Source organism: Ictalurus punctatus, chromosome 29 (assembly GCF_001660625.3).
Source record: "Ictalurus punctatus breed USDA103 chromosome 29, Coco_2.0, whole genome shotgun sequence".
NCBI classification, from domain to species: domain Eukaryota; kingdom Metazoa; phylum Chordata; class Actinopteri; order Siluriformes; family Ictaluridae; genus Ictalurus; species Ictalurus punctatus.
In genome coordinates this window covers 7,476,381-7,495,152 of record NC_030444.2, presented here as the reverse complement: position 1 = coordinate 7,495,152, position 18,772 = coordinate 7,476,381, and the positions used below count along the sequence as shown (strand labels likewise).

At 38.6% G+C, this 18,772-nt stretch overlaps 1 protein-coding gene across 1 annotated transcript in view; it reads left to right on the top strand.

The window, feature by feature from the left end:
• The window catches only part of LOC108260538 (serine/threonine-protein kinase MARK1), a 76,943-nt gene that overhangs the window by 21,341 nt on the left and 36,830 nt on the right, over window positions 1–18,772 (top strand). The window contains exon 3 of the mRNA XM_017460917.3: window positions 10,920–10,973. Within this exon, the coding sequence (XP_017316406.2) occupies window positions 10,920–10,973 (54 nt within the window). The remainder of the gene's footprint in view (window positions 1–10,919; window positions 10,974–18,772) is intronic.

Here is an 18,772-nt window from a genome sequence, read left to right as displayed (position 1 = left end):
CCCAGTTGTCCTCTGAATCATTCAGATGTTCATTGGCAAACTTCAGACGGGCATGTATATGTGCTTTCTTGAGCAGGGGGACCTTGCAGGCACTGCAGGATTTCAGTCCTTCACGGCGTAGTGTGTTACCAATTGTTTTCTTGGTGACTATGGTCCCAGCTGCCTTGAGATCATTGACAAGATCCCCCCGAGTAGTTCTGGGCTGATTCCTCACTGTTCTCATGATCATTGCAACTCCATGAGGTGAGATCTTGCATGGAGCCCCAGGCCGAGGGAGATTGACAGTTCTTTTGTGTTTCTTCATTTGCGAATAATCGCACCAACTGTTGTGACCTTCTCACCAAGCTGCTTGGCAATGGTCTTGTAGCCCATTCCAGACTTGTGTAGGTCTACAATCTTGTCTCTGACATCCTTGCAGAGCTCTTTGGTCTTGGCCATGGTGGAGAGTTTGAAATCTGATTGATTGATTGCTTCTGTGGACAGGTGTCTTTTATACAGGTAACAAACTGAGATTAGGAGCACTCCCTTTAAGAGTGTGCGCCTAATCTCAGCTCGTTACCCGTATAAAAGACACCTGGGAGCCAGAAATCTTTCTTGATTGAGAGGGGGTCAAATACTTATTTCCCTCATTAAAATGCAAATCAATTTATAACATTTTTGACATGCATTTTTCTGGATTTTCTTGTTGTTATTCTGTCTCTCACTGTTCAAATAAATCTACCATTAAAATTATAGACTGATCATTTCTTTGTCAGTGGGCAAACGTACAAAATCAGCAGGGGATCTAATACTTTTTTCCCTCACTGTAGCTGTTTGAGTCTGCAAGCCACTATTATACAGTCCCTCCAGGATTTCGCAATTTTACGATAGCAGAATTTAACACAAAATCAAGCAAACTCCACAATATTTGGAGGAGCTTGCAAGTTTTCAAAATTACCACAGATTTTCTGCAGATTTGGGCCAAGATGCGTCATGTTACACCATCACAACATGCATTCAGCCAAAGCCCAGCCTAAAAGGTCCAAATTTACCAACAAACATCACTGCGAAAGACCATGCAAAACAATTTTGTGCAATTGCATTTTCGCCAATTCAAGTAGTTTACCACAAAAAAGCACAACAGACTCTGCAAGTTCATCACAAAATTAGAAAAATTCCCTCAACAAAATCTGGTTATATACAGACATCTCTAATGTTAGCTTGCTAGTCTCACGGTTATATCAGAGAACGAACAAACTCCTGAAATAACTTAATCCTTAATCCTAAACTGGCAAATCTCAGCAACATTTTAACTTCGTTCACATGCAGTTTAACTTACATTTATGTGTTGATATCCTCTTGTGGAGAAAGGCTTCAAGGGACTTGGTCACAATTTGTAACTGATGAAGCTCAGGGAACATGGCAGGGGACACCCTGGATAGGGTACCCATCGCAAACACAACACATGTCTTTGGACCGGGGGAGGAAACCAGAGTGCCTACAATAAACCCCTGAAACACAGGGAGAACATGAAACCAGAGGCAGAGGAGGGATTCGAACCTCCAACCCCAGAGGTGCAAGGCAAACGTGCTAACCACTAAGCCACAAGCACTGCTTCAACATATTCACTCAAGTTATGGTAGAACCGTATAAACTCTTAAATATAATAAAATTATGAAAGAAAGTGTACAAGAAAGACGTCTGTCTCTGATCACACACCTATTTTATTTACTGATTTTAAATTAAGCCCCTTTCACAAAAACGGGAAGACATTAGCTGAGGCTAATTAGTGTTAGGGTTTTATTCCTGGATTGAACTGGCTTGATAAATACAATGTTCATATACAGTGGTGCTTGAAATTTGTGAAACATTTAGAATTTTCTATATATCTGCATAAATATAACATAAACATCATCAGATTTTCATTTATTTATTGAAGAAAATGATCCAATATTACATATCTGTAAGTGGCAAAAGTATCTGAACCTTTGCTTTGAGTATCTGGTGTGAGCCCCTTGTGCAGCAGTAACTGCAAATAAAAGTTTCTGGTAATTGTTGATCAGTTCTGCACACCGGCTTGGAGGAATTTTAGCCCGTTCCTCACTACAGAACAGCTTCAACTCTGGGATGTTGGTGGGTTTCCTTACATGAACTGCTTACTTCAGGTCCCTCCACAATATTTCTATTGGATTAAGGTCAGGACTTTGAATGAATGAGTCTTTATTGGTCACATACACTACAGCTCAGTGAAATTATTTTCTTCACATACCCCAGCATGTCAGGAAGCTGGGGTCAGAGCGCAGGGTCAGCCATGATACAGTGCCCCTGGAGCAGAGAGGGTTAAGGGCCTTGCTCAAGGGCCCAAAAGTGGCAGTTTGGCAGTGCTGGGGCTTGAACCCCCAACCTTCCGATCAGTAACCCAGAGCCTTAACCACCAATCCACCACTGCTTGGTGACATAAACATCATCAGATGATTCAGATTTTACTTTTGCCACTTACATATCTGTAAGTGGCAAAAGTATCTGAACAGGACTTTGACTTAGCCATTCCAAAACATTAACTTTATTCTTATTTAACCATTCTTTGGTAGAACAACTTGTGTACTTACTTTGTTGTCTTACTGCATGACCCATTTTCTCTAACCCTAACCCTAGATTCAGTTCATGAACAGATGTCCTGACATTTTCCTTTCCTATAATTTGCTGGTATAATTCAGAATTCATTGTTCCATCAGTGATGGTGAGTTATCCTGGTCCAGATGCAGCAAAACAGGCCCAAACCATGATACTACCACCACCATGTTTCACAGATGAGATAAGGTTCTTATGCTGGAATGCAGTGTTTTCCTTTCTCCAAACATAACCCTTCTCATTTAAACCAAAAAGTTGTATTTTGGTCTCATCTATCCACAAATCATTTTTCCAATAGCCTTCTGGCTTGTCCATGTGATCTTTAGCAAACTGAAGAAGGACAGCAATGTTATTTTTTACAGAGTAGTGACTCTGTCCTTGCGACCCTGCCATGCACACCATTGTTATTCAGTGTTTTCCTGATGGTGGACTCATGAACATAACTTTAGCCAATGTGAAAGAGACCTTTAGTTGCTTAGAAGTTACCCTGGGTTCCTTTGTGACCTCACAGACTATTACACGTCTTGCCCTTGGAGTGATTTGTTACTGGTCTTGAATTTCCTCCATTTCTAGACAGTCTGTCTGACTGGATTGGTGGAGTCCAAACTCTTTAGAGATGGTTCTGTGATCTTTTCCAGCTTGATGAGCATCAACAGCTCTTTTTCTCAAAAAAAAAAAAAGGTCCTCAACCATGATACACTTCCACGAACATGTGTTGTGACGATCAGGCTCTGATAGATCCCTGATCTTTAAATAAAACAGGGCACTCACTCTCACCTGATTGTAATCCCATTGACTGAAATCTGAACCTGACTCTAATTTCACCTTCACATTAACTACTAATCCTAGAGGTTCACATGCATTTGCCACTCACAGATATGTAATATTGGATCATTTTCCTCAATAAATAAATGTCTAAGTATAATATTTTTGTTTTGTTTCTTTAATTGGGTTCTCTTTATCTGCTTTTAGTATTTGTGTGAAAATCTGATGATGTTTTAGGTCATATTTATGCAGATATATAGAAAATTCTAAAGGGTTCACAAACTTACAGTGATGGGTATTATGGCTTCTCGTTTCTGTCACGTCTGTTGAAGTTAGGTTCATTAGGAATCTAGAGCATGTCCTTGACGCTTTGTGATGTTAAGTCACCTCATGACTTACCAAGTACATCATTATAGAGAAATGTAATAATGTAGTATTTGCAAAAGGTGGTGGGAAAAAATCCAGGGAATACTTAAAAACCACACTTGTACTTGTTACTTCCCACCACTGTTGTAAACAATGGCTTTTAATGCCTTTAAGGTGTGGGAGGCCTTTTACTTACATCAGTATGCACTAGCATGAGTTTACTGAACTGTTCATGATGTTTATCTCTTTTTGACCTCTCACACGCCCCTAAGATTCATGAATGAATGGGGACGCGTAAATAAAGTGTAATGCCAGGAGCACACACTGCAGAATTTTAAGGTCCACTTATTGCTTTTCGAGGTTCTTAGTAGCTTAGTCAGTTCTAAGGGAATAAACTGACCTTGTTTATTACTGCCACAGAGTACCAACATTTCAAAATTAGAGACGCATGAAGTCTCTACTTCTAAATATTTTAAAACTGAAAGTCCACAGAGTGGAGATTATGGTTGATTAATGAGAATGTGTGTGTGTAATATATATATATATATATATATATATATATATATATATATATATATATATATATATATATATATATATATATATATGTATATATACAGTGGGGGAAAAAAGTATTTGATCCCCTGCTGATTTTGTACGTTTGCCCACTGACAAAGAAATGATCATTCTATAATTTTAATGGTAGATTTATTTGAACAGTGAGAGACAGAATAACAACAAAAAAATCCAGAAAAACGCACGTCAAAAATGTTATAAATTGATTTGCATTTTAATGAGGGAAATAAGTATTTGACCCCTCTGCAAAACATGACTTAGTACTTGGTTTAAAAACCCTTGTTGGCAATCACAGAGGTCAGACGTTTCTTGTAGTTGGCCACCAGGTTTGCACACATCTCAGGAGGGATTTTGTCCCACTCCTCTTTGCAGATCTTCTCCAAATCATTAAGGTTTCGAGGCTGACGTTTGGCAACTCGAACCTTCAGCTCTCTCCACAGATTTTCTATGGGATTTAGGTCTGGAGACTGCCTAGGTCACTCCAGGACCTTAATGTGCTTCTTCTTGAGCCACTCCTTTGTTGACTTGGCCGTGCGTTTTGGGTCATTGTCATGCTGGAATACCCATCCACGACCCATTTTCAATGCCCTGTCTGAGGGAAGGAGGTTTTCACCCAAGATTTGACGGTACATGGCCCCGTCCATCGTCCCTTTGATGCGGTGAAGTTGTCCTGTCCCCTTAGTAGAAAAAAACCCCCAAAGCATAATGTTTCCACCTCCATGTTTGACGGTGGGGATGGTGTTCCAGGGGTCATAGGCAGCATTCCTCCTCCTCCAAACACGGCGAGTTGAGTTGATGCCAAAGAGCTCCATTTTGGTCTCATCTGACCTCAACACTTTCACCCAGTTATCCGCTGAATCATTCAGATGTTCACTGGCAAACTTCAGACGGGCATGTATATGTGCTTTCTTGAGCAGCGGACCTTGCGCGCGCTGCAGGATTTCAGTCCTTCACGGCGTAGTGTGTTACCAATTGTTTTCTTGGTGACTATGGTCCCAGCTGCCTTGAGATCATTGACAAGATCCTCCCGTGTAGTTCTGGGCTGATTCCTCACTGTTCTCATGATCAATGCAACTCCACGAGGTGAGATCTTGCATGGAGCCCCAGGCCGAGGGAGATTGACCAGTTCTTTTGTGCTTCTTCCATTTGTGAATAATCGCACCAACTGTTGTCCCCTTCTCACCAAGCTGCTTGGCAATGGTCTTGTAGCCCATTCCAGACTTGTGTAGGTCTACAGTCTTGTCCCTGACATCCTTGGAGAGCTCTTTGGTCTTGGCCATGGTGGAGAGTTTGGAATCTGATTGATTGATTGCTTCTGTGGACAGGTGTCTTTTATACAGGTAACAAACTGATATTAGGAGCACTCCCTTTAAGAGTGTGCTCCTAATCTCAGCTCGTTACCTGTATAAAAGACACCTGGGAGCCAGAAATCTTTCTGATTGAGAGGGGGTCAAATACTTTTTTCCCTCATTAAAATGCAAATTAATTTATAAAATTTTTGACATGCATTTTTCTGGATTTTTTTGTTGTTATTCTGTCTCTCACTGTTCAAATAAACCTACCATTAAAATTATAGACTGATCATTTCTTTGTCAGTGGGCAAACATACAAAATCAGCAGGGGATCAAATACTTTTTTCCCCCACTGTATATATATATATATATATATATATATATATATATATATATATATATATATATATATATATATATATATATACACACACACAAACACACGCATGTGTATATATACACACACAGTACTGTGCAAGTTTTAGGCACCCTATTTTTTTTAGTATGAACTTTGTTACAGATTTTTATTTCATGACTTCTGCATTATCAGATCAGTACAAAAACACTTTAGATTTCAGAACATTAGTTTTCTAGCACAAAATGAAATGTTACAGAAAAATGTTTGTATATCATTAAAGAGAGCAGAATATTATGTACAGTAAGAGACACTTTTCAGACAAAAAAAACACAATGAAGGCTGCAAAAAAAAATTTTCATTTTGCTGCAAAAATAAGAAGCAAGTGTGATAATCAAAGTCTCCAGAAGAACCGTGTCTGGTTCTGCAAAATGCTCAATAAAGCTTACAGCTCATTTCCTTATAAAACTACACTAATTCTACCTGAGACTACTAATACATTTTTAAAACAAATGGTCATCACGCGAAATATCACCAAATACCAAATATTCGTTTATTTCTGTTTACTGCTCTTTATAGTATTTTTTTAAATGTAGAAACATTTAATTTCATTGTTTGAAGGCAATTGCTCTACAGCATTTATTTCTTTGCATGTGCTTGACTATTGCACAGTACTGTCTGTGTGTGTGTGTGTGTGTGTATATATATATATATATATATATATATATATATTTTTTTTTTTTTTAATAATGTGCAACATATTAGTTCCTGTTCCATTATTTATTGTTAAGTCATACTGCACTTTTCTCTAGAAGTATCAGCACACCCGCACCATGTGTCCCTGCCTCCATGAATAATGCACCACAACGCACATGTTGCCCTTCTGTCCAGTGAAGGTTAAATTATTTACTGCAAAACATATGAACTCAAATGGACACAGACAAACGACTGCACCAGATCAGATTGCACACTGAAACCATGAAAGCAAGCTAAACATTAATTAAAATGTGTGCATTATAAGAAAATAAAAACCCCTTATCAAAAAGGGTTTTTTTTTTTTTTGGTTTTTTTGTGGAACCCTCAGAAATGTAACTGAAGACCTAATGCCCAGTATGGAAGGATGTGTGGCATCAGGGACTCCATGAAATACAAGGAGATTTTAAATGAAAATCTGGCTGCCTCTGCCAGGAAGTTACAACTGGGTCACGGTTGGATCTTCCTGCAGGGCAGTGATCCAAATCAAGTTTTCAAATACACACAAAGATGGTTTAATGAGCTGCTTGCACTCAGGGCTATGACGCATTTCCATTTTTAAAAGGTTCATTTCTAGAGTTTATATCACTCAGTACTGTTTGTCCTTCGTAACTCTATCGAAATTAATGTTTTGCTGTAAAGTATTTAAGTCAGAATATTTTCAAAGACAAATTAAGAAATATCATGAGCATTTCTACGTACTTGTCTGCACAGCTTTAATCTTCCACTGCTTCCCAGCTCAGGGTGATCTCAGGAGACAAAAGCAAACCTATGTCCCGTCACTGTCACCATTTCCACCAATACAGAGGTCTATAGCAGGCAGTTCACACCAAATTATCTTGCATGGGAGAGACCTTTTACATGCTAATAACATCTAATATGTGTTGCTAATATTGACCTTTATAGCATGTGGGTTGTTATGGGAAAAAAAAGACAGCCTGACCTAATAAATTGTCACACATAATAATTTAAAGTGTTTACCTAGAAGCTAACGTCATGGGTGGTATCCATTTTCGACTGAATACATCCCGTTACCATTAGCACAAGCTACTTTGTCCGTGGTAAAGTTAGCTTGGGTGTTCATTTTTGTTAATAGACATGTTCTTACATTCATAGTAGTGTATTTAAGACCAGTTCTTACAGTACATATCTGATGAATGTCTTTGGAGCTCCCGACTGTAAAATACTGCAATTACCAGTGCAGTAAATGAAACTGCAATGGAGGAGCTGTGGTAAATATATAATGCGGAAGTCGTTTCGCAAGTATACCAGAACCACAGAATCAAGCTCCAGTCCTCTGATCTAAACTCCATTGAAAATTTGAACCAAAGAGGAGAGTCCACAAGAGAGGACCTCAGACCGTAAGAGGTTATATTTTGAGGTGGTCTCAGATTCCATTCTCTGTATTCTCCTATCACATCAAGTATTTTAGGAGAAAACTGTGGCATTATGGTCGAATAATTTTGGAGCTGACCGTATTATAGTCTGGGGAGGAAGCAGAGGCTTTAGGTCCAGGGCACCGATTTGTGAGCAGTGAGAGAGGTTGTGATCAAGAGCGGAGTGTGGACATTACTGTAATGAGCTCAGCTTGTTATGAACTGCAGAGAGTATGCGTGCGCCGTCTGCTCACCTACCCACCCGAGAGGAGCTGAAAATAGAAGCCACCTGCGCACATCTTGTCTCTCTCTCCTTTACTTTGTCTTTTTTTCACACACAGCCTCTCATTCTTTCTCTTTCTGTCTCTCTCTCTCTCTCTCTCTCTGACACCCACATTAGACAGAGTTGCTATTGAACAACTCATGACCAACCTGGCATCATTTCTCTATCTCCATATACCATATTGGACAAACATTCACTTGCAGTAAAACTAATGAAATTATTGACAGTAATGGACAATGCTGGAGGCGCACTGATGTCCCAGATGTGAATACTGTCTACAGTAAAGCTTGGTTCTGCAATGAGTAGCTGGAATGCACAGTATTTATCACCATATGCAAGTAGAAGGCCACATTTAAGGCCACTTCGGAGTATACAGCTAAGAGCAAAACTTCTTTTTCCCAACCTTTGTCTTATTTAAAAACATTTCAAATCATTCATTGAGTTTTCTTGATGGAATGATCTGTGATGTTCCTCGATGACAAGAGTTAAGATAATATAACACTTTAATCCCTGTTGCCCCTATACTGGTTGACTTTACTTGGACCACTTTTGGTAGTTACTAACCACTGCATACCGGGAACACCCAGCAAAAACCCATCACACCCGGTGGCTGTGGCTCAGGTGGTAGAGCGGGTTGTCCACTTACCTTAGGTTTGCAAAATGATTACACTAGTAATCACCTGTTTGCTATTTTTTAAATATTATTTTCCTCAAGTGGATCTCTAGACCGTTGCCAGGCTTGAAAACAATGTTCTGAAATGGCCAGCAAAAAATGACCTTAAACTAGATGCAGCACAGAAAGTGTTCATGGTAAATGGTCTGCACTTGTATAGCAGTTTTTTAACCTTAGTGGTTCCAAAGTGCTTTACACTTGTTCTCATTCACCCATTCACACCAATGGTAGCAGAGCTGCCATGAAAGGCGCTAACTTGCCATCGGGAGCAGCTTGGTGTTCAGTGTCTTGCCAAAGGACACTTTGGTATGTGGAGTCATGTGGGCCGGGAATCGAACCGCCAATCCTATGATAAGTGGACAACCTGCTCTACTACCTGAACCACAGCCGCCCCTAGGGTAGTTCATAGGGACGAATGCACAGAATGGTATGAAAAGTGTAACTGGGACTGATTTCTTTCTAGCCCATGATTATTTATTGTGTTTGGTATTCAGAGGAAACACATCGTGAACCCAGATTCAAAATCATGAATTCAGCTGCAGTCCCCTCCAAAACTATTGGAACGTCAAGGCCAATTCATTTGCTTTGTTTTTTACTGTACAAATTATTTGTTTTGCTTCACACTGGAATATGAAAGACGGGCTAGCTGTTGAAGTTATTCGTCCACCCCTGCATTTGACAGTGCCCTCCACTAATATTGGCATCCTTGGTAAATATGAGCAAAGAAGGCTGTGAAAAATCGTCTTTATTGTTTAACCTTTTGATCTTTTGTTAAAAAAAAATCACAAAAATACTCTGCTCTCATGGATATCAAACACTTGCAAACACAACACAGGTTTATCAAAAAAATCTGTTATAGGTGTATATATATATATATATATATATATATATATATATATATATATATATATATATATAAAACTATGATGTTTGCAATTGTTTGATATCCATGAGAGCAGAGTATTTTTGTGAATTTTTTGAACAAATGATCAAAAGTTTAAACAATAAAGACAATTTTTCACTTCATTCTTTGTTCATATTTACTGAGGATGCCAATATTAGTGGAGGGCACTGTATGCCAAATTTCCAGTATCAGTAGGATAATTTGCATTTATAAAATTCTATTATTGATTAGTAATCTCAAAATAACCAAACTATAGCAAATTTTATGAAATTTAGAGGAATTTTACTCATGATCATGATTTCTGTTATTATTTTGAAAAACTCTCCTAGTTTTAGTCACAGAGATAATAAAACATCATAATCGACTTTCTTAGATTGATAATTTCTCACTGTATCACAATAAAACACAGTATTAAAACCTGAATTAGAGAAAGAAAATGTTTGTTTTTTACAGGAGATGATATGTGCAATGGGAGTTGAGTTCATGTAGATGATATATATTAGAGGTACGAAAGAAAAGCCTCTTGCCTACTCAGCGTGGCTCAAGGTGCCTTTCCAGAACCTTCACACTAACTGTCCTTCAGTGGTGAAATTAACCTCCAACCTCAATCCGGACCACAGAATCTGTCACTATCTTCAAAAAACAGCTAAACACCCAACTCTTCTGTGAACACCTAACTAACCCCTAAAATGCCAACCCCACATTATCCCACATTAAAAAAGCTTACTCTGACACTTACACCTGGACTCTGCTCACTTTGCTTTTCTAGAACTTTTCTAGAATTAAAAGATCTTGTATGGTAGCACTATTGTATTGTTCTCTGCATGATATATCGCTTTGCTTGTATTTCCTCATTTGTAAGTCACTTTGGATAAAAGCGTCAGCTAAATGAATAAATGTAAGTGTAGGTACGTAGAGTGTGTAAAATGCCAGTACATAACTGCTATGTAACTTTTTTCCATACAGGTGGCTGTCAAAATAATAGACAAAACCCAGCTGAACCCCACTAGTCTACAAAAGGTAAGGTTTCTTAAAACAGTTCAACCAAAGATTAATGCTTCTTTCTACTCATTAGAAACATCTGCTTAGAATAATAACCATTAAAACCAGTCCTCTCTGATGCATGATCACTTCTCCATGCCCAGCATTTGAAACATCTGAAAATTTGCTTCCTGCGTGACAAAACGGTCAAAAATTCCTCTGTGCTGATTTCGAAGGCTCAGAACGGTCTCCTTGTGTCCCGTCTTTTACATATTTTTCACAGATTGATAATGATGTATTTGCTTTTGTGCATTTTATTCTGCAGTGGCAGTTAGTTTGTTCCAGTGCATCAGGAGAGATCCCTGAGTCCAATATCAGCCTCACTTACATTACTGCCACTTATGTTTCACATTTGCTTATTCATGTTATGCAAATATGGAGGTGCTTCTGTGCCTTATGCTGTTTCTGTGTAGTGACCTACTTGTGTTTTTCACAAACAGTGATTGATCGTGATAATGAGTGATTATAAACAGATAGCACATACTCAGCACGCTAGTGTCACATTTTTGCCAGGACTGATCTCTACTGAAATCCTGAACTACAATTCCCATCAAACCCGCCTTACCAACAAACCACAAGGATGATCACATGACCATGACCATCTCAAGAAGCCTATCCTTGTTCACAGTCCCCTGATTATTAAGGCACCCTGTTCACAGTCACACCCAGTCCTTTAAATAACCCAGACAAATGTTCAGTGCGAATGTTCAGTCACTCATGCTTCTGCCAGTGACGTTACAAATCTTTTCTCTCATCTTCCTCATTTAAAAAAGAAAGTACTGATTATTATCCTTGCCTAGTTTACAAGTTTCCTGATCACCAGACTTTTTATCAGACTGATTATTGTTCCTGATTGCTCTCGACCCACCTGTTAGTCTGCCCTGGTCTTTTGAATAAAACCAACATTAAAACAACTACAATTATCAATATATGACAATGCAATGTTGGTTCATACCAATTCAACACACAGTTTATATCACTGAGTCAGTTGAAGAAGAAGCCTTTGTCACATATATATTATAGCACAATGAAATTTTTTTTTCACATATCCCAGCTTGGTAGGAAGCTGGGGTCAAACATGATACAGCATCCCTGAAGTATTAAAACAGTTTTAAAAGTTACAATTAGAGAGGGGAAAGAGTGCTATAAGTTAAAAATGGAGCAAAAATTACAGAAAAATAATGTGAGACAGGTTTGGAAAGATTTAAATAGGATGTGAAAATAAAGTACGGAGGTACACTGCCTCTGGTGGTCAGACGTGGGTAGATGAACTAAACTTATTTTTTAATATATTTGATAGTGGGTCTAATGATTTCAAACATTCCTCACTAAATGGAATACTGTGGATTTCTTCATCAGATCCATCTCCAGCTCTAAATCCATCTTTTTTCCCCCCACTTGTGAGTATGTTCCTTGGTTTTCTATGTCAGTGGAGCAAGTTAGAAGTGGGTTAAAGAGAATTAAGATTAAGAAGAAACCTGCAGGTCCAGATGGTATCAGTCCTAGAGTTCTTAAAGCCTGTGCTGATCAGTGCTGTGGGGTGGTTCATTATATTTTTAATTTGAGTTTGCGCTTGGAAGGGTACCCGCCTTACAGAAGACATTGTGTGTACCAGTACCTAAGATAACAAACCCTACGGAGTTTTTGCATTACAGACCAATTACTTTAACAACGCAGTTGATGAAGGTCTTTGAGATATTGGTATTAAACCATATTGAGCAGGTGATGTATGCTGCTGTGGATAAACTACAGTTTGCCTGTAAAACTGGTGTTGGGGTTGATGATACAATTATTTATCTCTTACATCAGTAAGTCACTTCGAGACTCCAGGTAACACTGTTAGAATGATGTTCTTTGATTTCTCTAGTGCATTTATTACTATTCAGCCTACACTACTTAGAAGTAAGATAGAAAATTCTGGAGTACATCAGAGTATGGTCAACTGACTATCTCGCTAATAGACCACAGTATGTGAGGATGCATGACTGTGTGTCTCAAGTAGTGAAGTGCAGTACTGGAGTCCCTCAAGGAATGGTTTTGACTTAATTTTTGTTTACTTTTTATACATCAGACTTTCATTACAACTTTGAATCCTGTCACCTTGAGAAATTATCTGACGACTCAGCAATCAGCTGTCTAACAGACCACGATGAGGATGAATGTAGAGCTATTAAAGAGTTTTGTGGACTGGAGTGAGATAAATGGTTTTAGACTAAATGCTAGTAAGGCTAAGGAAATTGTGATTGATTTTAGTAGATATCCTCAGCAAGTTGTACCAGTAAACATAAGAGGGTCTGAAATTGGGATTGTAACAACATTTACGTATACTTCAATAACAAGCTTGATTGGTCTGACAATATGATACAAGTCTAAAAGAAGGGTCAAAGTCGTATTCATTTGTTAAGACGACTGAGATCCTTCGAGGTATGTCCAGTACTAAAGACCTTCTATGATTCTGTAGTATCATCTGTGATCTTGTATGCTGTCACATGTTTGGGAGGGGCATTGTTGGAAAAGGAGAATAACAAATGAAATAAGCTCACACAGAAGGCAAGCTCTGTTGTGGGGAGTGTGTTACCCACTATAGACGAGATTGGGCATGGTAGAATGATTGATAAATTGGTATCTATAAAGAATTATGATTGTCACCCTTTCATGAAACAGTTCGAGCATTAGTGTGTACATTTAGCTCAAGATTAATTCATCCCCGCTGTCACACAGAGTGATTTAGAAAGTCTTTTTTACCAACTGCTGTTAGACTGTACAATCAGTGCTATACAAGATGATGGATTATATTATAGGATAATTTGGTGTATATAATCATAATGCCTTGCAGAACTGATACTGTAAAATTATGGTTGTTGTTGTGAATGTCTTTATATTTATTTTATTATTGTGTATGTGCTGTTGTGACAATATTACTAAAATATAAAATAAAGTTTAATCAATCAATCAATCATGGCCGTACTCAAGGGCCTAACAATGGGAGCTTGAACCCATGACTTTTGGCTCAGTAACCCAGAGCCTTAACTGTTGAGTCACCATTGCTCGTTGTTCACCATGGTTAAGGGCTAATGCTCACCATTAGCTCTATTCAAGGATGAATATACTCTAGTAGACACTTCAGTGGTGTGAATTTTGGAGAGCGTTCTGGATGCAGTGCTCTGTTTACTCACAGTGTTTGTACTTTGTAGTGGAAATTAATTACTTACTCAGTTAGTATATTAGTTTGTAATTAATATTTGAGGTTTGGGTAATCTCTTGCGACTATGGTTTTCCGAGATGAGCTCTCCGGAGCAGCACGGAGCATCGCCATCTTCATCAGCATCCTGGCATTGCATTCATAAACCACAATTAGCGAAAAGGAAGCTCAGCACAAAGGAACCTGTTAACAAAGAATGCTGTTTATTGCCACTGAGTTCACTGTTTTCCATTTCAGAATGTTTCTTCTTTCTCATTGTGTATTTTTGTTCGTTTCTTGAAAAGTTACTTTTGGTACTTTTGGTTACTTTTGTTACTTTTGGCACAAATTTTAATTCCATACTGAGGTCCCCAACAGAACATGCCTGATCCCCAAGTCCTGCTTTCTCATCAAAATAAACATGAGAGCAGTTGGAGAGATGGGGGCAGCTGTCATTGACTGTTACTCCTTGCCAATGATACATGAAAATATTGGCACATCTGTGATAGCTTGCAGACTGAAAAAATCGCATCACTGAACCACTCAAGCATTTCCTTATGTTTCCTTGTTTAAGGTAAACACAATTTATTTGCCTTACAATTATTTTACCAAACTGTCCTGTTTATTTATTGTTTATTTTCTTTATGATTCTATGCTTTTTTCTCCTAATGCACCTGATGCAAGTTATCAGCACCTCATCTGTGCTACAGCAGAGAAAACATGAAACCACTCAAGTCAAGGAGTCTCCAGGGATTGGGCTAGAAACCATTACTCTCGCACGTGAAATCACACGTTGATATTTTGCTAATTGTGTAGTAATCTCTGTGACTATTAATCACATGTATCCCCCATCTCATTGATTCATTGCTCATGCATGTTAATAGAATACATCAGGAGTGTTTCCTTCCCCTTTCATATAATGCTGTGATCTCATAATAATAATTATCTTTTCACATGCCGTTCATCTTTTGTTAATGAATGAGTCTGTGAACATTTTCATTGAAATCGTACTTTAAATAGGAAACAGGAAGTCAGCATGGCTGTGATTGCAGGATTTCAGTGCACTGTGCACAGGTTCTTTTTAAAAGAAAAAAAAAACATTTATTTTTAGAGTAGACACACAACTACAGACCGTGGTAAGCAATATCAGGTGGCGGTTTCTCAACAGCATGGGTGAAATACAGTCTACATTGACGTTTGTGTGATGCGATTGATTTTTTTTCAGTTGTGCAGGGCCTGATATAATATCATACCTCGTTATACCTGCTAATCTCATTGAACATGTGATTCATAGCAAACTGAAGAACATCAGAATGATCTGAGCTGTCTTATCTCCACTTCTAATCTCACATATAAAGTCGCAAATCTTATGAAAGGAATGAGGTGATCTGAAAAGTCAAGGATGTTGCAAACAATTCGTAACGCTGCATAAGACTCAGAAGATATGGCAAGTCAAGGCTCATCATTCTCACTCCAGAATGCCATGTTGTCTGCATGTGAGTCATAGCTGGGCATTCAATATTGTTCTCTCATCTTCTAGGCCCACACTTGTTCATCCTTATCCTACTGTTCTCTGAGTCACGAGAGGCAAGATGAGCTCACGATTGAGTCTCTATAACCACAATAGCTGGTACAGAATTCCAGACTGCTGAATACTTGTCTAAGGCAAATGATATGCTGGTATTGTTCCCCTCCAGGACTTGTCCATCCATCCGGGGCTGGGCGATATATTGATATAATAACGATATCATGATAAATGATTACACGATAGACTTTTCTGAGATATCGTTGGTACGTTGATGTATTTTTTATGTTTTAATAATTACTAATTAAAATGGTACTGAATGGATGCTGTTGATTTTCATGTAATTAAAACAAAAATTCTTTGTCTTTGTAGGCATTAAAGAAAATTATCATTGAAGTCAGTTTAGCGTTTATATTACTACTGTTTTGTGGATAGTTTGTTAGTTAAATTACATATCATGATATGCATCGCTTATTGTAGAAATGTCCTCAAGTATCGTGAGATGATATTTTTGTCATATCACCCAGCCCTATCCATTTTCTGTACTGCTTATCTTACGCAGGGTCTCAGGGGAGCCTGGAGCCTATCCCAAGAGACTCAGGACACATGGTGGGGGACGAGGGGGGGACAATTTGAGAAATGTCTTTGGAAAGTCCCAAAGCACAGACAGAACATGCAAGCTCCATGCACATGGGGCAAATTCAGGATTTGTACCCGCAACCCCAGAGGTGCAAGGCAAATATGCTAACCACTAAGGCACCATGCCCCCCTACAGGGCTTATGATTTGGTTCACGTGCAATGAAAAGAAGAGAGAATGTGAATGAAAGAGTAACATAAGTGTACAAGTCTAATTCTTTTCCTAATAGTAAATAGCAATTTATACACCACATATAGCTGTGTCTCCTCTTCAGACTTCTCTTCAGACTTCTCCTCTTCAGCCACTTATGCCATGATAGCTAAAATGGAGACATCCAGACGGTAATTGCTCCCTTTTCCTTCTGCCCTTGACTCACTTATTGATTTTCTATAACTTAAAACCCAGCAGTCTCTCATGTGCTACATTAAGATCCCTGCATTTCCTTACCAGCTCAGTAAGCAAAATGTGCTAGCATACAACAAAATAACACAAATTACTACAAAATACTTCATAGCTTGCTTGAGTTAGCCACTTTAAAATCCCAGTGACGGTCCCTAAGCAGACATATCTAGCAAACACTCAGCTTTTCGAAAGGCTGCTGAATCATGGCTCATGGATTTACTTTGAGGTTAAAGTGGCAGTTAAATGGGGGTAGGGTTGATATTGAGCTTTCTAGATGTACAAGGGCATAAAGAAGGTGATTTTCACTTTGAGTGAGATGTGTATTGATAGGCCCATTGTGTATAGGATTGATAGTGCTAGTAGTAATATGTCTGTTGAAGAGGTGTTGTGTGGCATTTTTTAAGTGTAATCTTCACACTTTCATTATTTTAGATTATTGTGTTTGGTTGGGGGAAGGGGGTGTTGGGGGTTATGAGGGGTTTGTGGTTAGCACTTTTCCTCGCACCTCCAGGTTTGGGGGTTTGAATCCTGTCTCCACCCTGTGTGTGCGGAGTTTGCACGTTCTCCTCATGCTTTGGGATTTTCCTCCGGGTACTATAGTTTCCTCCCACAGTCCAAAAATATATGTTGTAGGCTGATTGGCATTTCCAAATTGTCCATAGTTTGTGAATGGGTGTGAGATTGTGCCCTGCCATGGGCTCCTCCCATCCCCGTCCAGGGTGTCCCTGCTTTGCGCCCAGAGTTCCCTGGAATAGGCTCTAGCATTCCCTGTGTAGGATAAACATAGGCGTAACCACGCATTCTTTGGGGGGGTTGTGTCCCCACAATGTTGAGGAAATACCAATCTGTCCCCCCCAATATACAGTACAAAATACTTTCTATATGTCCCCCTTTAAGGAACCCTGCGAACGGATTTGTCTTTTCTTCATCTATTCTATTTATTTGTCTATTCCTTTATAATATATTTCCATTTGTTAAGGAAAATAGGTGTGTGCCCCCCCAAATTGTACACTTGGTTGCTCCCATATTCAATGCAAGTTCGTTGATATATTTTAGCAACTCAGTCTGTAAGAAATGGAGACAGCAGCCAAGCATAGAAAGTGCATCAGAACATACGAGGTTTTATTCAGACAGTAAGTAACTAGATACCTAAATATTAGGTAACCTTAGCTTAGTATAGAAGGCATCATACCATGGCTTGGTTTGTTCTTAATGTCAATTAACTTTTGGTATTTGTACACTCACGAAGTAGGCTAGGCTAACGTCAGTTCCAGTTTTTGACCATTAACGTTATACTCACTTGCATATCCTCCTGCCAAGTTCGTTGTGAACCCTCACATTGTGATAGAATGTTACTGTATAAATGTGAGTGAAAGTGAGGAAAGTTGCACAGCATTTCGTTCCTTTACACTACATTTGGGCTAAGGACAACAAAGTGATTTTACAAATATAAGGCTCAGAATAATATGCTGAGATGTGCTATCTTGGCAACGGGAGATATGGAACTAACGTCTGAGTTGTGGCCATATTGTAGTTATCCATTTAGAACTAGTTATGGCAGTTTGCGATATATATTGGTTACATAATAAATGACACCAGTTACACAAACAGAATATTCAGTTTATCAAATTAAAATGATCATCTAAGTGAGTCATTGCTCTTCTGGGAAAATAATGGTACCTGGTCACAATGCAGTTGGACATCTATTGGAAGTCTATTGCGATTTTTTTTTTCATTGATAAAGGAATAATCTGTCATATGTTCAAGTACAGCATTGGTTGTTAACATATTTTGGATATGTAATTTGTACCCATTAGAAGTTATTATATTTGCTACTACTGGAAAATGCATAATTTTATTTGGCAGGTGTGATTTCTTGCATTTTAGCACCATCTAGTGGGTCTTGTTGAAATAGAAAAATATTTGAGTAAATTAACCATTTCTTATGTTGATTGCGTTTTCACTACTGTAAGAGGTGAATCTGAAGTAGCCTGCTTGCATGTGTCTGTAAAGATTCTACATCTTTGAATCA